Here is a 24,092-nt window from a genome sequence, read left to right on the forward strand (position 1 = left end):
GGACTTCCAGGAACTTAAAGGTGTCCACACGCTCCACCACTGTCCCCTTAATGTGGATGGGTGGATGTGGGTCAGCGTTCCTCCTGAAGTCCACGATAAGCTCCTTGGTCTTCTCGGTGTTCAGCTGCAGGTTGTTTTTGTCGCACCACTCAGCCAGACGGTCTACCTCCTCCCTGTAAGCGGTCTCGTCATTATCTCTGATGAGGCTGATCACCGTGGTGTCATCTGCAAACTTGATGATGGCATTAGAGCCATGGACAGGTCTGCAGTCGTAGGTGAAGAGGGAGTAAAGGAAGGGACTCATCACATAGCCTTGTGGCACTCCGGTGTTTATGATGATGGTGGATGAGAAGTGGTTGTCCAGCCGGACATGTTGAGGTCGACTGGTCAGGAAGTCGAGCAACCAGTTACACATGAGTGGACTGATGCCGAGGTCTGTGAGTTTGGTAATGAGTTATGATGGGATGACAGTGTTGAATGCTGAACTAAAATCTAAGAACAGCAGTCTGGTGTAAGTGTTCTTACTGTCCAGGTGAGAAAGGACAGAGTGCAGCGCTATAGAGACTGCATCCTCTGTGCTCCTGTTCTGCCTGTATGCAAATTGGTGGGGGTCTGGTGAGAGGGGGTTGAAAATGTTGTAATGATCGGGCTGCTAATTGCAGCCAGTCCACAATCTTAGCAGAACTAGAGGGCCCCAAACCCACATTTCGCTTAGGGCTCCGTGGAGGCTTGGGCCGGCCCTGCATTTACAGAAGCAGAACTAAGGAAGGCTCTAACAGGTGATCGTTACCTTAACGAGCTAAAAATGAATGCAGTCCTGCTGTGCTGAGATAGGCAGAGCTGGCCGCTCTTTGAGATGCTAACAGGAGCTACACTGCCTGCGGTACTGACATCACCGATCCAACCGGATCCGTGGAGGTCCGGTGTCGGTGTGGCTGTTACCACCACACCAGACTCTACACAGCACAGTTGATGCCGAACTGGACACAGTGCTACAGATGCTAGGAGAAATGTCAAAGGCAAGCAGTCCTAATGGAGCTATTACTACTGGAAATGCTAATAGAGCTAGAACACCACTACTGAATGTGAAACCACTACCAACACCGAACACATTTCGGACCCTAAACCACTGTTGCCTAACTGGACACTGTCATGAGGTATGGTAGTGGAAGCGGTGAGGGAAACGCAGCAGACCCAGATGAGATGTATGATGAAGATTTAATGGTGACAATATTCCTGAACAGTCCAAAAACCTGGCAGCACAGCTGAGCGGAAGCTAAGGCTCAACACTGGTAGCGACAGGCTACACGAATGGACCAAAAGACAGACAGAGCACACTTCACACGACTGCTTAGACAAACGACAAGGACCCAACGAGGATGCAAACACACAGTTGACATTAAATACACAGAGGGTAATCACAGAAACGAGACACAGGTGGGAATGATCAAGGGGAGACAGGACAACACGGAGACTCAGACACAGGAAACTCAGAATAAACACACAGAAAAACACGGAACATGACAGTCACAGAGCAACTGAAGTACAAGTACTTCTGGTAAATTTACCAGATTGCGCAGTCCAACAAGAGGTGCCCGTCATTCATTGTTTCATTTATGAAGTTGAAGGCAGCAGCAGCAAAACACCAGCTCCTACAGTCAACTCTGTCCTCTTCCTCTGTTTGGTCCTCCTTCTCATCATCACCTCTTCTGATTTCAACATTCCGATCGATTTCAACGTGCCCCGGTTCAAATTAAAAAGGCTTAATAACGTTACTCATCACTGTTTGGGCTGGAGGAGAGAGGCAGTTGGAACATTACACGTCATTTACCCAGAATTCATTACAGCGTGAACAACATGGCAACATTCCTGTGAAAATATTTTATTAAAATTTATAAAAACTAAATAACCTACAGTTTTGTTTTTACATCTAAAATAAATATTTCCCAAATAAGGTCTATTTTTATAACTAATCGTGGTTCTCTTTAAAGTGAAATCTCAGCTTTATGTATCTTCATATATGTCCCTGCACTCAGTTGTTTAAAACTATTGGAGGAGAGAAAATGGATATAGAAGGAACAGGGAGACTGCAGAGCAGGATGGTGGCTGTTAGGATATGAGCCACCGTGGTGGAGTCACCTACTCAGCAGCCTGTAAGCACTTCTCACTCTGTTCTCTCTTTATGCTGTGGTGCAGCTGGCCAACATGAGGCTCCGAAGCCAGATCGGCTGTTTTGTTACAATCAAGGAAGGTGAGGGTGGATGGTGCTTGTCTCTCTCTGGGAACGTAGACACATCATCATTGGTAGTGTTGAGGAAAAATGATTATTTTTAGTGCTTAATACAGTTAATCTTACGGCATGTGTAAAAGGTATATTCAACACTCTTATTTTGAACAAATTTCTTTATTTTGAACAGGTTTGTGTTAAGCATTCAAAATTAAACCAGATGACCAAGAATTCAGACAACAGGGGCCAAATGCAGATCTCTCAATGGGGCCTCCCGCTGTGCGGCCAGAGCACAGGAGGCCATAAAATTAGCATATCCTGCAGGGCAGAATCACTGGAGCTTGGGGGAGAGAAGCCTGTTCTGTTCACAGCAGATCAAAAGCCTGTCAGAAACCAACATCTGGGATGGTGTGAAACTTAATACAACATAGAAGATTGAAACCGCTAACATTTAATTTCTAAGACATTTTTCTAAGTATTAATACCATGTTTTTACTGAAGATTGTATTATCTCATTTTAAAACTACTAATCTAGTAAATGATGAATGTATTTGAAAATTGTACTATCTGTGACTATATCGGAATCAAATGGAAATTGTTTGAATGAAAATGTTTTGTTTAGTATTAGAAAATTGCTCAGGAATTATACCTCATTTTGTTCTGTTGATTTTATGTGTTATTTTTGGCAGGACTCAGTCTTTTGAGGTGCTGAGTGCAGAGGAGCAAAACTGGGGTTTGTAAAGATAACCTTTCCTTAAACCAAAATTACTGGATGTAAGTCTCTTTGAGAATTTATGTAAGCAGAGATAATGGGAGAAACTTCGGGTTTCACAGGTATCTATGAAATCTTATCTCATGCTTCTCTGTACCCAAAATGATCGTAGAACCACAGGGGGTCAGGACGCAGCTGTTGACTCTTTTGTATTTAGCAGAGAGCAAATGGTCTTTGATCTTTGGCGTAAATTAGGGGGAGTTTCTAAGTTTCTCTGAGTGTCCAAGGTAGCTTCCAGTTGGTCAACTAGAGGAACGCCTTAAGTGAATATATTAAAGAGACAAGACACACCTTCAGTATAAGACTTAGTGTCAGGAGTAAAAAATTCAGAAAGCTGCCACTATTTTGCTTTTTTGCATCAGCTATCTCCAAAGACGCGTCTTTGCCTTTTCTTTGTTTTTTTTCCTTTCTCTATTTTTCCTGTCTCAAGGTAAAAATGTATATCTGTCCCTCTGCAGTTCTGTTGTTAATTAATGCGTTGTATGGGATTAAACTCTGTGATTCTGTGACGTCAACGCGTAGTGTCTTCCCTGTGGCGGCACGTCGCCCGCTGAGAGGAACCGGAAGATTGAGGAAGAGAGAGCCAAACGTTTTGTCCAAAGTTAATTTATAAAATTATTCTTCCTTAATATTAGCAAAGCTGGGGTTGTCTGGAATGTGATGGTATATCTGGATTGAAGCAGATTATACTTGCATATAGTTGGGAACATTTGATCACTGCACCTTGGGGCTGTTTTTACTGAGGCTTTTTTCTGCCCCTTCCTACCAAGCACCCTGTTGTGTCTACCACTAGGTGGTGTACAAGAATAGGGTAGAGAGGAGAAAGAAGAAGAAGAGATAAGATGGAGGAAAGGAATACCTGATGTTCCTGTACTGCTGAGCGAGTTATGAATAAACGCTGTTAAGAGTTCTTTGTCTACTTGAGCTTCTACCTCGTCCTAGCTTCCAAACATAATGCACCCGATTGACCCAGTAAAGCATCACTCCATTTGCAAACACAAGCACATCCATGCAGTGGTATCAGCTGCCAGAAGGAGGACAGAGACAGGCTTGTTACACTCCTGCTCTCTGAATTAATAATGTGTTACCCCACAAAGGGCAAAAATGGCAGCAGAAGGAAAGCAATGTTGTTGCTGCATGGTCACTATCTATATAGCAGAATTATTGATCTCTCTGTATTTTAGAAATTATTGATTTTATTTATATCCATGACCAATTTCATATATTCATATAGTCTTTGTGTGTCATTCAGATGACATTGAACATTTTGATATGATCAAACCAGTATTGTTTATATGCTTTCTATTACATTTTTGGCTCATTCTATCATCTAACACACCAATAGACTGAACTCATCAACTGTGTCAGGAGGAGTGTTTCTGTTTGGACGTGAGAGGTCGTTTAAATAATAAAAAAAAGTTTTTTGTTTGACTGAGCCGTAATCCTGTAAAACATTTTGTTTTTGTTTTTTGGGGGGGGGTTTTAGTGTAATGAAGGTCTTCATTACTTAGCCGGAAAACATTTAAAATGTGTGTTGAATGATAAAAGAAACAGGTACAAACAAAGTATTTTGAAGTATTTTATTGATTGTGTGTTTTTTATGCAGTGTCAGCTGAAACTGATGGTGTCTTGTTAAAATAAAACAAAAAAATAATTGGATTACATAAGCATTGTGACTGAAATGCACTGAAATGTTTAAAGACTTTCTGTAGATGTGGCTTACCTCTGACTCTTCCTCTGCAGGGTGTTCAGGCTAAAAGATTCCCTGGGGGCCTGAACATCTTTTAAAGGTTCTGGAAGAGACCATTGCAGATGAAGGGGGCAGCAACAGAACTATGCACTTTAGAAGTTTAATGTTAAATTTATTTTCATAGAAATGTGTTTTTAGAGGTGCTTAAAAGGAATAGTATTTGGCAAAGGCATCAGTTCATCTGTCCAGTCCACTCTACATCTGAGTGGATTCTCCCCCGCTCGTCTCCAACTGTGGCTGTTGTAATGTCGGAATAAATGTGAAAACAGTTTCTCCAAGCAATTGCACACTTCTCCAACAGCAAATAGACATTCTGTGAAAACCATGAGCAACTCCTCATGTGAAGCCTTATATAATGCATGTCCAGTTTTCTAATTTCTGTACATTATAGTGGACGTAATTACTTCTGTCTACATTTTATTTATAGTACACCACCAACAAATGGAAGACTCAGACACCTGTAGCCATCTGATTCACAAACTTATTGACATGGTTCAAATTAATATTGTCTTTTTAATGTTAAGTATATGCAAATTCCTTCAATCATTAGCTTGTTCTTATTTCTACTTCATTTTAAACAAATCTTGTAATAAAAAACAAAACAATAACAAAAAGATTAAAGATCAAATGTAATTGGAAAAACTACATTTAACGTCAAACAAAAAGTGTGAATTAACAGTCCAGTCTAAATTACTTTTACAAAACAAACTAGATCCTACTGGTTGTTTATCTAAAATATTCTATATAAATTTCCTACACAAAGTTTCCATAAAAGAATTAGACCTGAGTACTTCTACTGATTACTGTATAACTTAATCAATAACAGATATTTTGTCTACAGCTTGTCTGTTTTATTCAAAACATTTCTTAATCCATTAAATTAGTGCTCTGAAAATGGCTAGTATATTTTAAATTTCTATAATTTTTTCCCAAATTAATTAATCAAAATGTGCTTCATTATCGCTATAAATTTATTCAAATACACCATATACATTGGAATTATCTTTTTCAAAATACTTTTAGCCCATTGCCAGAACATCTTTTAATGGAGAACAACTCAAATTCATTTAAAATAAGCATATATTTTCACCAAACAATATCTTTCCTTTCACTTTTTGATTTAGTCCTATAACAATCCATATGCATCACTTAAAAAGACATGCAAGTTCTAGTAACTTTCTTCTTCTTGGTCTTAAATTTCCCTGTGGGTTATATTTAGCACAGATCAGACATGTTCTTCAAAAAATGTTATTTGTTGAAGTAATTTAACTTTCAGTAATCTAATTAAGTAATATAAAAGGTAAATCCATAACGTATTCTCCCCCGATGATGCATTACCTGCTAATGTATCACAATTTCTACTACTTTAAATAAAGATTTCAATGAAACAGGTTTATTATTGTCGTGGAAAAAAACTAATTCCAAGCACTGTTCAGGTAAAATCACTCAATCAGGTTTATTCATGAATTGTGCACAACTCAGAGAGCTCACAGGACAATCAATAATGAAGCAAGTCTGAAACGGAAACTCTGCCAGGCAGAGACAACACATGAGTTTTGTACCAAGGGATAAGGGATCCAAAGCCTGGGAATCAGACTGGTTCCCATGCAGCTGGGGAAAAATAACGTCCAAAACAGCTTTAACTTGGTAGGAATATACAGAACTTAGAATAAACATATAGCAATACAACTAGCAGGTGTGACCTAACTGTAATTTTTCCACATCAATTATTTTAGCTGAAAAAATTCTAAATGTATTCAATGCTGCCCTTCTAGTTATCCACAATCATTTTTCCAATTTAAGCCTTTGCTGTTGCATATCACTAAATATCTTTTTGTGTATAATAGTTTATTCTTTTATTTCTAACACTTTTATTTCTGCTGATGCTGCCGCTTCTATTCAAATCAGTTAACCTATTTCCATTAAAGACCTCATTGGTCTTTAACCCATTAAAGACCCATGGGTCTTTAACCCATTAACCCACACAGTTTGTAAGTGTGTACTACACACTTACAAACTACTAGGTTAACTGTCAGTTGTTTAGCTTATAGTAGATCTATTAGCAAAGAGGCGTTTTGTTACAGGTTTACCTGTAAATATTGACAGCTTTATCAAGGTAAAACACTTCTATTTAAATCCTGCCAAATGGCCATAGTTGGTTCTTCTTGCAAAACATTGTTCTTACTTTCTCAATGAAAATTAACCATTCCAAAATTAAATCAAGATCTCAAATTGCCTAATTCACCTGAATTTTATTAATTTCATTATTAATCAATTAATCCCAGATTAAAGATTTCTAAATTCCAGTCTAGAAAACACATTACTTTATCCACACTTTTTGCTTTTCAATTCAGAGTAACTAGTTACATTTGCTAGGATAGCTTAAAGTATCAAATTACACTTTATTTTTAGATATCAAAAGATTAATTTTATCAGTTACTCAGTTTCTATATACAATTTGTTTGCTATTTTTATTTTTCAAATTTTCTTTTCTGTTATAATCACACATATTCATACTATGTAATCACAAATAAACAACACAACAAACAAAACATGAAACATTTAGTCTAGTTGTGGTCAGTCACAAACTGTCAGTCTATTCACCTCATTTTTTTTCTTGCTCAAATTGTTCATCAAATTTTACTATAGCTACAAGAATTTTCCAAATGTTTTAGCATTTTTAATGTTTTAATATTTTAAACTTTAATCTCCAAAATCTTATATTAATTAACGTGCACATTCTAAAAGGATATCTCTCAAACTCATGTTAGGACCTAATAATTAATAATTTCTGCTGCAGAAACTTGTCACCAGTTTCAATAACATGTAGATTCATTACTTAGAATTAAACTCTAATTTAAATATTCAATTGAGATGCAGCAAATACTTCAATGATCTACAAAACACTATTGTATAACTCTATAATTATCAACACTTAGAGATTTTTAATTTAATTCTAAACAAACTTCTTCAATCAGGAAAACCCTAAGTGTCAGCTTATTTGCAAAACCTTATAGTCCAAAGACCTCTTTCCTTTTTATTTCCTTTTCGGGATTATTTTAATAATTTTCATAGTTAACTTTTATCTTTATTATTTTGTTTCGTTTTGTCAAAGATTACTGCCCCTTTTCCTAAAAGGTAAACTTTCAAAACAAACAGAATTAAAGCTGCGAGCAGCCTTGTGCGGCCCTCGCCAAGCGCCGCTCCGGCCTATTTGCCACAGCAGGGTTCCAGCCACCGCAGAAGCTCTCGCACAGTTTCCAGGATGACCACGTGCTTGCCACCGCAGAAGCTGTCACGCATTTTGCCCGCCTGTCCACCAGGCGATTCACATGAATGCGTTTGGCAGCGCTCCCCGACGACTCACAAAAAATCTGGTGCAGATCAGTCGATGCAGCGAGGAGATGTAGCTGATGTATTAACTTAGGGGGCGCAGTGGAGTCAAATTACATTTCAATACTGTTGGGCTGTTTAGAGATGAACAAAGGTCTTACATATCGAGTTTGGTGCCAATCGGATCATCCATGTGTGATTTAAAGACAATCGTATGAATATGGGGAGGGACTGATATTCGCCATTTTTACCATGTGCACACAGTTCAGCCAGCAGCGAGCATTGACAGAGTTCATCATCGGAATCATCTTGATTAGGTCAAGCGAGCCATAGATGGAACTTTCCAAAGAAAAAAATAGCACTTCCTGTTCTGAGGGGGCGGGGTTTAGATGACGTCAAACTATGACGATATAGGATTGTCAGGCATCCCACCAGGATCACTCATGCCAAGTTTGGTGTAGCTCGGTCAAAATATGTGGAATCTAGAGGCAAACGTATGGCAACAACGTTACAGGTCACTTCGCCACGACGCCATGGACACGCCCATCATTGAAAACTCTTGGCACTTTAAAGCAAGTGAGACCAACTTAATATCTGTCATCCAACACAGAATCACCTTGTACTTTTATTTTGAAAACGGCCACCAAAATGAGGCAGTCCCAGGTGATGCGAGGCGTTGTTTGTTGCCAGTCACGTGGTTCTCGACACAAGCATCGAAGCAGGGCTTCATTGGACACGCCCCCTTTTTACTCGGTATATGCCTCAAAGCCTGGCTTCAGATGGCCCATCTCTACATGTTAGCCACATTGGATTGTTGCTGCTGAGACCCTAGGCCTAGACCATTGTGAAGCAGGGTTGTCTGTTAAATGTTGGTGAATAAACACTAGAGATGGTCAAATGAAGACTTGTGAAGCAATGAAGCTTCCCAGCCCATTACTTTGCCCAAAGTTTCTTTACTGGGTGGTTCATTCATTTCTCACTAGTGACATCTGCTGTTCAAACTGTGATAGCCTTGTCACTCAGATAGACATACTTAAAAAAATTGTAAATGCAATATTGTCACAAAGTTTTTGTCAAACTCATGTATAGTAATAGGAGACAATTACATCCAATTTAACAAATCTTTTTTAGTTATTAAAATTATTTGTAGCCAATGCTGGTAAATGTTGACTGTCAGTGGCTGTTTTCTTTTGTCATCAACTGATTTGACAATGGGTATTTGTTTTAGTACTGGGTGTGCAGTGCCTGTTGGGGCAGACAGTATTCTTTGAGTTTTGATTTGCCTCCTAAAAACTAAAATTCTTCAAAAATTTTCTTTTTCTTGGATTTCTAGTTGGCTCTCTGGTCCCTTATATTTTTACTCATCAGGCCAGAATTTTACTCTTCCAACAACTTTAGTCTGTTTCTGCTGTGCAAGACTGAGATATCTATGCAGAACAAAGAAATAGTGGAAATTTCAAGAAGGTGAGAATTTTGGAGGTGAAGGGTTTAATTATTTTTATTTAAGAATCTTGTGAGTGATCATCTCAAGTATTCCCAGATGTCAGATTTTTTCTTCTTGCTGGCTCCATTTCAATCAAGTTTATTTGTGCAGCACATTTCAGCAACAATGCAGTTTCAAAGTGATGTACATAATAAAAACACACAAATATAAAGTCATAAAATATACCATGATCAACAATTGAGAAAATCGGTAACAAACATTACATTTTGATGAGTGCCATCATCAAAGTCATTAATACACATGAACTATGTTGGTCAAGGTTCCTTTTATTTTGGCCACTGCTGAAAACAAATACTTCTCTGATGCAGGTCAAATACAATAACCCCCAGTGGTCAAACTCCAGTCTTGGAGGGCCATTGCCCTGCAACTTTTAGATGTGCCTCTGCTGCACCACACCTGAATAGAATAATTAGGTATTTAGCAAGTGTCACGTAATGGTGGTGTTGAGGTGGTGAGGCAGACGCAGATGACCCAGGTGAGATGATAGATAGTTGTTTTAATAATAAATAAATGTCAAAACAGTCCAAAAACACAGGCAGCACGACTGAGCGGAAGCCAGGGCTCAACACCTGTAGCAACTGGTTTTACCAATGGACACACGAAGGACTCAGAGCACATTAGACAAGGACCCAACAAAGACACAGACACACAGGTGACACTAAATACACAGGAGGTAATCAGGGAATGAGAAACACCTGGGAGTAATCAAAGGGAGACAGGACAACACGGAGACACAGATACACAGGAAACTCAAAATAAACACAGAAAAACACGGAACATGACAGCAAGGCTCTGGAGAACTTATCTACAGAAAAGGGAGGTAATTAAGCCATTTCATTAAAGTGTTTTGTACCTGTGGCACATCTAAAAACTGCAGGACAGTGGCCCTCTGGGACTGGTGTTTGACACCCCTGCAATAACCCATGAAGCGGCACGGCTCATCACACTTTTATTTTGAAAACCGACACGCAAAACAAAGCAGTCACGTGACTAATGCAATGCGAGGCATCGTTTGTTGCCAGTCACGTGGTTTTCAGCAAGACGACACAAGCATTGGAGCGGGGCTTCATCTGACACGCCCCCTTGGTACAAGCCTCGAAACCTGGCTTCAGTTGGCCCATCACTAATAAACACCCATTGGGATTGCATTGTTTCTCTTCCTCAAGTCTCCTACTTAATCCAGCTGCTAAGGGCCATACTAACATTTTGTTTGGACAATTCTGAACTGACTGCATCTCATTGATCCTTTAGCTCAGTGGTCCCCAACCCCCGAGCCGCAGACCGGTACCGTCCGTGGACCAATTGGTACCGGGCCGCCCAAGAAATAATTTAATATTTCCGTTTTATGTATTATTTGAGTTTGGAGGATCTTTTATTTTGAAAATCCTTAAACCGGATTCTCTGTTTACGTCTTGTGCTCCAACATTGAGCCCACAAGAAGCAAAATGAGTAAGAAACAGATCCGATGTCTTTGGAAAGTTTCTTTGCGAAGGGAAAAAGGCCCAGAGAAGAGACAGGAGAATGGATTTATCTCGGCAGGTGATTCCCACATTCCAAGCCCGCTCTGCATGATATGGTGACTGGCTCGCTAATGAGGCAACCCTTCAAACTGCTTCGGCACAGTAGAGACCAAGCACCCTGTGCATAAGCAACACTTCGGGTGTTATTGTCTCTCATCACTCCCAGATGGGACCGTTTCATTGCAAGAAACAAGCTCAAGGCTCCCATTAGTTGTTATTGTGAGTTAAAATTTTCACGAAAGTAAAATGTTCGTTTTTGTGCCGCATCTGTATCTTATTTTGAAGGGATATGTAAATATTACCATAGCGACCAGAGTCAGAGAGCGTTGGGGCAGTGGTCGAGATGAGATGAGAGGAGTGGAGCTTGTGAGTTTTAGGTCGGGTTCACACGGCACGATTTAAGGATTATCGGCCGATTTTCGAAACTTCTGTGACCACAAAGCCGATAAAAGTACAACAGGTTCCATCGGTTCGTGTGTCCAGCCACACGGCAGTGCTCACACACGAACCGATTCTACTCATGAACATCCCGATTCCAGAAGAAAATCAAGTAAAACCCTCAACATATCATATGTGAATTTAGAATAATCAAACACGGATGACGATGTAGAAGCAGTAGTGATAGTTTGTGCACTCATTTTAAGCGATAAAAGACATAACAAAAAGAAAAGGCATTTGACAAAAGACGGCGGGAGCAGCCGCTCTATTTGCTGCACAGATTTGGAGGTGAATTATGTTTTTTCATAGTTAACATTTTTAACTGAGTGAACATAACCACATATAATAAACATATATAAAAATGACAATTACATATAGTAATAAACATTTCCACATTTCACCTCCGATGTACACAGGACTCTCAGTTGCGCCATGTCAACTGTTTGGGATTCCCCTCCGTGCTTATGTCACCGCACTTTCTGATTGGCTACCTGTCACATTCAACAGGCTCGCTCCCAGTCAGGAAAAACCCCACAGGCTGCGATAATTGGGCCAAGACAATGTTGAATATGCTCGATTTTAGATCGGGCATATTCAACACACAACCACGTAACACACAACACACTGCAGGAGGTCGTAAAATTGTCATAAAGGGAAAATCGTTGCAAAAAATATAAATAAATGTTTTAGCGGGAACATAAACATGCAGAAGCATTATCTGACGGTGCCCGCCCCCACCCGAGCTGCAGCAAAATTGCCAAGTCTTGACCGGTCCGCGGTAATAAAAAGGTTGGGCACCACTGCTTTAGCTCACTACAAAATAGAAGAGATTTATGTTGTTTCCAAATATTAGATTAATAGCTTCAATGTGTGCAATTTCTAACAAATAGCATTTATACAGAAACTTGTAAGCAGTGATATGAAAATGCCCAAGTATAACAAGCTTACTTCAACTTCACAGATTGTCTTCTGTGTAGCTAGTTACTTTTTCCCAATCTAATATAACCTCCATGTAAGATACTAATGTAAGGTAGTTCTCATCTATATTTCAGAATACTTCAACTACACCCAGTGTCTTCAGTAAATGAGTCAGTAAATGCCACTGATGTTGATGCTTTATATATAAATTAAATAAAATATGTTTTTTATCTGTATTTTATAGGATAAATATCATTGAGCAAATTCTCAGTAGGCAGCTGTTAATCAGTGCAGTAAAAAGTGTCCGTTTCTTTGCAGGGTGAGGAAGCTGAAGGAGACGTTGGTCACAATTCAGCAGCTTGATAAGAACATGAGCAACCTGCGAACATGGCTGTCCTGCATTGAGGCAGAGCTGACCAAGCCCGTGATATACAACATGTGCCACAGTGAGGAGATCCACAAGAAGCTTGCTGAGCAGCAGGTGGGGAAAGAAGAGGTGTACCGTGACCTTTAAATGACCTTTCAGATGTGTCAACAATACATACCTTTCTTACCCCAAATAGAATGACGATAAGAAATGTGCAATCACATGTCAGAAAGTTATTTGAAGTCTACAGTTATTGTTCTGACTTGAACTGATGTAGTAGATGTTGTCAAAAGAAACAGCTTTGTGAAATAAGAAAAGTGCCAGCAGTTGGAGCCTCCTGAGTATAGACTTTATTGAGCAGCTTTTAGAATATCTAGAAAAACATTGTATAAAAGGAAACTTTTTCATGGTCTGGAAAAAAGGTTAAAGGGTGGGAATACTTTTTCACAGTTCTGGAATAAGTCTTCCAGGCAAGCACTTCAGAGAAAAAACATATGCTCATCAAATGCGCTAAAGCAGATTCTCGTTGGTCTCAGAAGCAAAATGGTCCCGAGACCAATAGGTTTATATTGATCATTTCCAATATAAACCTAGCCTTTCAGCTATCAATAAACCACCATAAGACCGGTGTGCATGGTGTCATCTGGACACGTCGTAATTAGGTTAGTCAGGCCAAATAGATTCCCTAATGAGAATTAATTCTTAAATATCCCCAATATCCTGTTGTGAGGTATAAATGTGTTATCTTGTGACTGTTAATTTAATAAATGTTCCTAATTTCCTCAGATGAGGACAATATAAATCCAGAAAGGGTTTAAGAGGAAGACTAAACTAAAGTGGAGTTTCATACTGCACAGTGGCACAGTTGGTAGTACTGGTGCCTTGAAGCAAGAAGGTCCGGGGTCAATTACCGGCCTGTGGTCTTTCTCATGGAGTCTGCATTTTCTCACTGTGCATGCGTGGGTTCTTTCCAGGTACTCCGGCTTCTTCCCACAGTGAAAAAACATGATTTCTAGGTTGATTGGTCTCACTAAATTCTATATAGAGAGACATGCTTAATTTTTTGTCCTGTCTGTCTCTGTGTTGCACTCCGATGGACTGGCAACCCGTTCAGGATGACTCCACCTCTTGCTCATTGACCGCAGGAGATAGGCACCAGGGGTCTGGTGGGTTCACTAGACTCCTGGTGAACCCCTGGTCAATAGGAACCTGGTGCGTTCCTGTGAAGTCGTGAGCACCCCTCACAAATGATATGGAAATGGATATCATAATATGATTGATAGCAACATATTCAGAGAGTTTTAATCAAATTAAAATCAGCAGAATCAAATGGCCTGATGCCAATCTGAATATAGTTACAATCTGGAAGTAAATAATATGGTCTTGGACCTGACATGGATGGCAGAGTCTGGTGTGGATAAACTGGACTGGCCTGCACAGAGTCGTGACCTCAATCCGATAAAACACCTTTGGGATGAATTAGAAAGGAGACTGAGAGCCAGGCCTTCTAGTCCAACATCAGTATGTGACCTCAGAAATGTGCTTCTGGAAGAATGGTCAAAAATCCACTTAAAGTGGACCAAGGTTTAGGTCCACTCCTAAACTCTTGTGGACAGCCTTCCCACAAGAGTTGAAGTGGTTCTATCTGCAAAAAGTGGACCAACGTCATACTGAACCCTATGGATAGGAATTTCACTTAAGCTCATATGTGAGTCAAGGCAGGGGAGCCAATACTTTTGGCTGTACACTGTATTTCAATAGTAGGAAACAGTTTTAAACACAGTTGTGTTAGACATGATGATCAAAGATTACACACATGAGCCAACAGATCTAATGACAATCTGTGTCACTTTGACCGGTGGAGGCTCTGCATTTAGGAAGGAGGCAAGGCAACAAAATGCAATCGAGGTATCTTTATTTGGAGTTGCAGGTCACATTTACACCAACACCCATTTCACAGTGAGACAAAGAAGCTGCCTTTTATACTTTGGGCAATTCCAACACTCATACCAGGTAAAGGGGTGATAAAACAAAACAAGAAATAATTATTTACATAAACCTAACACAAAACAATAAATTGTACCAATAAATACACTGCCTGGCCAAAAAAAAAGTCGCCACCTGGATTTAACTAAGCAAATACAGTAGGTACAAGCCTCCTATTGGATAAGTACTGCATAGGCGATTATCTTTCAGCTGGCAACAAGTTATTTAACCCCAGCTGATGCAATGAGTAACTCCTCATTTCTTAAACAACCATGGCAAAAGACACATCCTGTGGTCGTGGAAAAGACGTTAGTCTGTTTAAGAAGGGTCAAATCATTGGCATGCATCAAGCAGAGAAAACATCTAAGGAGATTACAGAAACTACTAGAATTGGGTTAAGAACTGTCCAACGCATTATTTAAAACTGGGAGGATGGTGGGGAACCATCGTCTTCCAGGAAGAAATGTGGTCGGAAAAAAATCCTGAATGATCGTGATCGGCGATTACTTAAACGTTTGGTCAAATCAAATCGAAGAAAAACAACAGCAGAACTCAGGAGTATGTTTAATTGTGAACGCAAAAGCATTTCCACACGCATAATGCGAAGGGAACTCAAGGGGTTGGGATTGAACAGCTGTGTAGCCGTAAGAAAACCTCTAATCAGTAAGGCTAACCAGAAAAAAAGGCTTCAGTTTGGACTCTGGAGGAATGGAAGAGGGTCATGTGGTCTGATGAGTCCAGATTTACCCTGTTCCAGAGTGATGGGCGCATCAGGGTAAGAAGAGAGGCAGGTGAAGTGATGCACCCATCATGCCTAGTGCCTACTGTACAAGCCTTGTGGGGGCAGTGCTATGATCTGGGGTTGCTGCAGTTGGTCAGGTCTAGGTTCAGCAACATTGTGTGCCCAAAGAATGAGGTCAGCTGACTACCTGAATATGCTGAATGACCAAGTTATTCCATCAATGGATTTTGTCTTCCCAAATGGAACGGGCATATTCCAAGATGACAATGCCAGGATTCATCGGGCTCACATTGTGAAAGAGTGGTTCAGGGAGCATGAGACATCTTTTTCACACATGGATTGGCCACCACAGAGTCCAGACCTTAACCCCATTGAGAATCGTTGGGATGTGCTGGAGAAGGCTTTGCGCAGTGGTCAGACTCTCCGATCATCAATACAAGATCTTGGTGAAAGATTAATGCAACACTGGATGGAAATAAATCTTGTGACACTGCAGAAGCTTATTGAAACAATGCCACAGCGAATGCGGGCTGTAATCAAAGCTAAAGGCGGTCCAACAAAATATTTTTGGTGGCGACTTTTTTTTTTGGCCAGGCAGTGTATTTATATGCATGCAAATCAATAGAAGTAAACTAATCTAAGGTAAATCAAAAAATAAATTCAACTTAATATAACTTCTCAGAGCAGGGGCGCTGCCAGGAATCTTGGGCCCCCTGACAAAAAATTTGATTGCCCCCCCCCCCCCCCCCGCAGCTGCTGTTACAATTTCTTGAGTTTTTTGACCCATCAAAAGCATCACAATTTTAAAGGCTTGCAACTTGCTTTCTTTGGTTCAATGCCGATACTAGCACAATATTTACTGCTCATGAATTTTACATCCAACAGTGTGCATACAGTATACAAGTAGGTTGCTTAATTCTTTTCTATTAGTTTTAGATTACTGAAATATCTCTCCTCATGAGCAGCAGTCAAAAGCAATGTGCAAAATACACAGAAAGCAATCCAGACTTTTCAAGAAATGCTATGTAAGTGCATTTATTCAAGCAGCAGTACATAACTTTAATAAAAAAATATGTTTTCTCCATATTTGTTAAAGCTGTCACCATGTTGTGACAGTTTGTTATGAGACAGATAACCTGTGAAAAGATCAATCTCTTCCACCTGCTCCCTGAACTACTATTACTGGTAATGCAACGTTCCAGTCAAAACAACCAATCAGAACCAGGAGGAGGGTCTTAGTGCTGTCAATCAACTTCATTCACTCACTGCTAAATGTGCTAATAGCAGAGAAACAACTTATAATTACAAGAAAAATGTTTATCTGCAGATAATCTGCAGAGAGATCATCTACAACAGGCTACACTAGCTACAGCATAGCACAAAGCAAGAGGAGGGAGGATGAGCAGCCACATGAGACTGTAATTGACAACACTAAAACTCTCCTTCACTGACTGGTCGTTTCTAGAGAGCACTGGGAGAAAGCAGAGGAAATAGATTTTTCACAAATTGTCTCTCATGCTATACTGTCACAACATAATGACAGTTTTAACAAATATGTGATATTTCTTTTTTTTTAATGAAAGTTACGTACTGCAGCTTTAATTTCACTTAGGAGAGGCTGGTCAGGAGGGACATGGGTTAGAGCTGCTGCTGACTGACTCCTCTGTTAAGTGTGGTAAAAGGTAAAAGGGACAAGTTAAATATATTAATATGTTGATAATTTTTTTCCTTAATTCATTAAATCCTAGTGAAAAGGAGGCAAACAGTATTCTGTAGCTAAGCTAATTATGCTAAATGGTTGATAATCTCACACAGTCTACCCACCCCTTGGAGAAAAACTGGGTTACAAATTGACACTCTTGTCTTTCTCTCTCCCTCTCTCTATTTTTTTGAAAACCTTTTTTTATAATTTTTCTTAGCAACATAATAAGCGCCACAATCGTTCTTGTCTTCTACTGACTGCTGCATAACACCATGACCATCAAGTGCACCAAGTAGGAACGAACCATTTCATGCAGAACCAGGGGGGTGCTTAGGGCAAATATGGATGTTTGTTTTTTGGTCTCGGAGTGGGAACATACAATTTTTACTGATAAAAACAATCTTAGAAAACACAATATAATTCATTTTGTTATTGACAGGGCCCCACATTTTTTTATTTTAATTTTATGAACAAAAAATAAATAAATTGTGGAGGGCCCCCTGTCGATCAGGGGCCCTTAGAATTGTCCTAATTTTCTCCCCTAGGGGCCCCTGCCTCAGAGCATTACCCCTCTTAATTGAGATGGGGGTTCCAATCTTTAACAAAAGTTGCCACCAGGGTCCAGAGGTGAGCCAAGAAATAAAGTCAAAAGGCTGTGACCCCTGAGTTGCACTATCCACATAATTTTTAAGCTCTTCCAATTCATGCAGGGCGTCATGTATAGTTCCTCTAGTTCATGTTTCGTCAGGGACGAAATGTGTAGCATGCTGAGCATATGATCTTGCAGACACCTCCTTGAGAGGCTCTGAGAAGATCTAACATAACACAGTTTTGCAGAACTATGTCTCTCAATGCAGTCATCTCTTTTGCGATGCCATTGGCTAGCTGGCACGCATTGTTGATCAGACACAGCTGTTGAGATTATCTCAACATGGTCTCGAACTTCAGCTATTCTCACCCATGGGAATAGGCCTTGTAAACTTTTCTCTGCCACTCCAGATCCTGAGTTTCCAAGAAACTCCAGTTTTTGTAGTACAGCGTCCCCACCTTTGGACTTTCGGCATGACGTCTCTCCTAGTGCGGTAGCGTCCATGGCTGTGAGCATCCTGGACCTTTTCAGGAAAGTCACTGGGTTGGAGAGAGAACCAGGGTGCACAGTCCTCCCCAATTTCTGGGAAGAAAAACATAAGCAGTGTGTCCACATAGAAAGTACCAGTCTGCCATTGTCCTGGATCCTCTGTTCCCTGGAACGATGGTGCTGCACAAGGTTATAGCTGGTACAGTTGCGGTCAGACTTCCATCTTTTGGAACAGGCAGTACTGATGTGGTTCGTCGCTTGGCAGTCATCACAGTCGAAAAAGTCTGCCTTCTTGTCACAGAAAGTATAGATTTTGTTACACAGGTTCCATGGGACAGTCCCCAGAAGGGTTGTGCCATTATTATACACACAGACACCAAGGGCTCCTGGCTTAAGGCTAGCCAATGTGATTACTTCTGGTAGTCGAAGGTCCATCTGTGGCAGAGGCATAGTGTCACCTATAGGGGAACACAGAGCTGTAGCCAGTGGTGTTGTGTGTAGATACTCATTTGGAAATGATTTGGAATAGTTTCGGTTTTCCCAAACACCCCTGTATGTAGACGATTTGTTGTAGCCTGGATGAGTGCTTGCTCCATACAAACAAAATTGTTGTAGTTCAGTTATGTTTTCCGGTCTCAAACCAGAATTGTGTGTGGAGTAGGGTAGTTGTGCAACATACGTAGCAGTTTTATCTCATTCCCCTCATATGCAGTCCTGTTCATCAGTTGCCACCACAAATTTGCTGTAGTCATGTGGATGAATCTGGGGGGAGGATGTGTCTGCTTCTCTCCTTATCTTGTTGAGGGTGAAGACAACCCCCACTCTAAAACAATAGACATGCTGCAGTCACAGCATAGCAGGGATTCCACCTGGCTTGTGAGAAACCCATTGCTGCTAGGATTACAGAGATGTCAGAACTTCTAGGCTAAAAGAGTGAGGATCTGTTGATTGCTTCGCTGGCATTGAGACAATTTACTTCTAAATTAGTAAATTCCCTTTGTAGCCAAAACTTCCCCATCACTCAATCTAGAAGTCTAACACTTTCTGTACCTTACAGTGACTGAGATGTATCCATCTGGGTCTTTCAGCAATCTTTACAGCAGTTGGAGTAGTTATCAGCACTTGACCTGATATACACCCAGTCTCCTGGCTTGATGAGAGTGGTTTCCTGTGGGGGAGTTAAGTCAGAGGACAGTAAATTTGCATTTGACATCTCTTTCTGCTTCAGAGTCATGATCATGTACTCTGTCAGTGTTTGCTCCTCATCTGCTTTCTGCAAATCTTTAGAAAATATTGGCAATCTGTATGGTCTTCCATGAATTATTTCAAATGGTTAATCCTTCTTGTGTGGGTGTAACTTTCATCTACAACTTCACCAAATCTAAACATTCTGGTCACAGTCTGTTAGTTGTTTCCATACATTTTCTTAATCTAGTTTTCACTATAAAAAGTTTGTGGTATGCCATGTGATGGAATAATAGTTTTACATATAGCCTTAGCTACTGTCAAAGCATCTGTGTGCTTTGCTGGGACTATATCAACCCATTCAGAAAATGCATCAATCATTACCAAACAATATTTATATGGTCCACTTTGTGTAAGTTCAATAAAATCAATATGTATTGTCTGGAATGGATAAGAAGGTTTAGGGAAACTTCCTCTTTTTGGTCTCACGTTTCCCTGAGGATTGTTTTTAACACAAACCAGTCATGCAGTACAAAACAATTTTTAAGTAAGAATTTAATTTTTAATTCATTTCATTTTAATCCATATTTGGTAGTAATATAGTAGTCATCCTCCCTGTTGACACATTAACAAATATCCATGAGTCAAAATTGCAGCTGCCTTAAAGGGATTTCGGTAGAATAGGTTTGTCTATTTACTTGAAAAATTTTATCATCATTCAATGTTGCCCCTTTAATTATTCACATTTGTTTTCTTGCTGTTGGAGCATTTTCCTGCATGTCAGCTAGAACAATTTTATCTTTTGTTCTTCTTAATCTTATTTTAGGAAGTTTCCAGTTCCACGTTATCATGTTGCTGCTTCTTTTAACATTTGATCAGCTGACCTGTTTTCATTATTAAACCTCATCCTTTCTTGTGGTGTGCACTGCACACTTACAAACTGCCATTTTTAGCTGGCAGTTATATTATTTATAGGAGAGCTGTTAGCAAAGAGGCAATTTATTTATTAGAGATCTTACATGTGGATCTTGTCAAATCCATCAAAGGAACACTTCTGTTTACTCCTGACAGATGGCACAACCCAGAGTTTACTTTTCTGCAGAACATTGTCTTTCTCTTCCTAACTAATATGACCATCCCGAAATTAAACCAAAATCTCAAATCCTCTAATTCAGTATTTCTTTATGAATTTAATAAGCATCAATCAATCAAACCTAGATTAAAAGTTTTAAACTTAGTGTAGAAATTATTATTCTTATTCACAATCATCAATTTGGAGTAACAAGTTACTTAATATCAAAGTTTCTTTTAACCATACATTTCAAACCAGCTGACAGTTTATTAATTATTATTATTATTATTATTATTATTATTATTATTATTATTATTATTATTATCATCAGTAATTTGATCAGTCACTCAGTTCTTGAGTACAGTTTGTTTGTTCACTTGATCACACTCATGTCCATCAACGCAAAGAGACAACAGAAATATAAAAATTAGTCCGATTTTTCAATTAGACACAAATTTTCAGTCTGCTTTCATTGTTTTTCTGTGCTCAAATTATTATCAAATTTTCTGAAGCTTTAAGAGTTTTCCAATGTTTGTTAACATTTTTAATGTGTTAATATTTATCTTTAGTTGTCAGGATCCTGTTTTAGGTAACATGCACATTTAAAAAAGCTATCTCAGACATGTGTTAGAATCCAGCAGTAACTGATTTTCCTTCTGCTGTAACACTTCACCCCTTTCAATAAAATGTAGATTCATTTAAAGAATTAAACTCTAAATTAACTGCTTGATTTAAATGCAACAAATACTTCATGGTCTGTGAACACTGCAGTATCAATTATTTTCAACACTTAGAGATATTTAATTTAATTCCCAAACTACCATTTCCTTTAAAAAAAAGGAAAAAGAAAATTTTGCAAATCATTATTAGCTTAAAATCTTTGATAATTTTTAGAGATTTAAAATTGGTGTAATTTTGTGGCATAATTTTCATTAATTCTTTGCTCAGCTTTTAGTGATTTCAGTTTTCCCTTCACGGTTTCCCAACCTATGGCTTGTGGGCCCTAAGAGAACCTTTAGCATTGGTCCTGCTGTTCAGGACTCAGAGTTAACAGGGACAACTGAGAGAATTTGTCTATTGTTGAAAATAAAAGTCTCTAAGACTTCCTTTTCTGGCTAGATAATACATGTGCAGGGTTAGCAAGCAAGCACATCTTAAATGCAATAACAGTGTATAACAGCTGTGTGTGTGATACACTTATCTTTGGATGTCTCCTTTCTGTCTCACTTCTTCATCCTCCTCCTGGTGGTGGCGTCACTGAGGTGTAATCCTCCCTCCTCCCTCCAACTCTTTCTGCAGTTTCCTGTAAGTCCAACTGCTCTGGTGCTGGATCTTGAGTTGTCCAGACTGTCCCTCTGTCAATGTCCAAACAGTTCACAAATGAAACAATCATCAAATAGTTCAGTTTGTTGTCTTTGTCTCTGAAGCACATTATCCTTTTATTCTCCACGCTGATGTCAGAGAATAGATCAGCGGAGGTTGTAAGAGTTCAGTTGTATCCAAACACAGGAATGTAGTTTCAGTTCAATGTCCAGCAGGACACCATGCAGGAGTTTGCTGAATGGCAGTTCCCAGGTGTCAATGAATAAAAATCAGCAGATTCTTCAGTGTCTGGAGGTTATGGAACTCTTCTTTGTCTTCTTGATTGCCGTCATTAGCTAGTGACGAAGAAGGGACTTCATCTCGGCCATGGCAAGACAGGTTTGAGTTGAGGTCAGAGATCAGATGCACCACAGCGAGGCTCAGACAGAGGAAAAGGAGCAAATAGGAGTTGATTAGTTTGTTTTTCTTTTTGTGTTTTTTTATATATTTCTAAATATATATATATATATATATATATATATATATATATATATATATATATATATATATATATATATATATATATATATTCTCTCTTTAGATTATATAGTTTTAGCCACTTATTACCCAACATTGTTTATATTTTATAATTATAAATCACTTAGAACACATATAAACATGTTAGATTTTAAAATGTAGAATGTAAGTTAATTTACATTTAAATTAACTTAATCTGTGTAAACATTTTATCAGAGATCAATGAATTACTTTAAGTTTGTTGATCCTTAATGCTGAGGCTGTGAAGTGAGCGACATACAACCAAAGGATCATAGCACCAAGTTGGTGTTTTAATCTTTTGTAATTATTCTACCCAATAATCAATACATAAAAACAACATTGTTCTCTGAGGAAAATGTTATTTTCTTTTTATTACCATATTTATATATTGTTTCTTTCTATTTCTCATTTTTGGTGTATTTGTGTTTTGTTGGGGTGTGACAGGATGTACTCATGCTGAGGAATTTGACCTCGGTCTTCTTTTTCTTCCACCACCTCTTCTATTGTCTAATTTATTCTTTGGACATTCTCTTATCCAATGGTCGAAAGCACCACACTTCCTGCAACCATCTGAATTTTGTGGTGGATTACTTGAAAAGGATCTTCACCCCCTATAACCTCTTCTGCCTCTTCCTCGTCCCCTGTAGGGGCCTTGGGAGAGGGCAGAGGTTTCTGATTCTTCAAGATTACCCAGATGAAAAACATCCGGTCCTGTTTTAGTCTTTTTGACTCCTTTTTCAGCATGGCATGCCCATGTCATCAATTGTGAGACTGGGGCAGTTTCAACTTCAACAAAATGTTTCCTTACCCAGCCTCCAATTTCAGGCCAAAAACTTGACAGTAAAGCATTTTTCAACTGTTGTTGATATGCATTGTTTGGGTCGTCGTTAAACGTGGTCCCACTATGAATTTTGAATTCTTTTTCAAATCTAAAACAAAAATCATCTACCTCTTCTCCAACATTTTGTTTGATTCCTGACAGATGACTATAAACTGCTCCTTGAGGGTATGGAATTAGAACCAGACTAATGTTATCAATTACTTTCCCTAATGAGGACATGTATTTTTCATCCCCTTTGGAATCCTCAGCAGGAGAGGAATTACAACAATTCTTATTTCCCATATTATAGTACTCTGCGGTTTAGCTTAATACAGGTATTTTGTGCTTTTTCTTCAAAGAGAGTGCTCTAAATGAGCGCTTAGTGTCCCCTGAAGAACAGGCTTCTAGGTCAAACTAATTTTGACCCGGTTCTTCACTTTGGATTCTAATTCCGAGGACAGAAAGTTTTACTCTTATTGAATTAAGCACCATTCATTCAAACACACACACAAATTTCCTACCGGCTTGAGGGTCTTTCTTTTAGTACTCTGCGATTTAGTTCAATATGATCTGTTATTTTGTGCTTCGTCGTGGAAAGTGCCCCACGCGAGCACCTATTGTCCACTGGAGAGCAGGAAGCCAAAACTATGTTTTGGTCCGGTTCCCCACCTAGGATTCTGATTCCGAGGACAATAAGTTGTACTTTCAAGGAATTCAGCACCAGTCACACTTCACATTTGCATTCCTACAAAAATTTTGGACCTCATCCAGAACGGGACACGCACAAATTCAAACATACTCTGCCGGCTCAAAAGGGA

The 24,092-nt window shown here is 39.2% G+C and overlaps 1 protein-coding gene across 2 annotated transcripts in view; it reads left to right on the plus strand.

The window, feature by feature from the left end:
* Nucleotides 1-24,092, plus strand: part of syne2 (spectrin repeat containing nuclear envelope protein 2) — an 82,566-nt gene that overhangs the window by 18,502 nt on the left and 39,972 nt on the right. The window contains exons 2-3 of one of the 2 annotated variants that reach the window (XM_023353279.1): nt 12,781-12,943; nt 21,894-21,899. In XM_023353279.1, the coding sequence (XP_023209047.1) occupies nt 12,781-12,943; nt 21,894-21,899 (169 nt within the window). The remainder of the gene's footprint in view (nt 1-12,780; nt 12,944-21,893; nt 21,900-24,092) is intronic. The other variant, XM_023353280.1, reaches the window with a different exon arrangement.

Source organism: Xiphophorus maculatus, chromosome 19 (genome assembly GCF_002775205.1).
Source record: "Xiphophorus maculatus strain JP 163 A chromosome 19, X_maculatus-5.0-male, whole genome shotgun sequence".
NCBI classification, from domain to species: domain Eukaryota; kingdom Metazoa; phylum Chordata; class Actinopteri; order Cyprinodontiformes; family Poeciliidae; genus Xiphophorus; species Xiphophorus maculatus.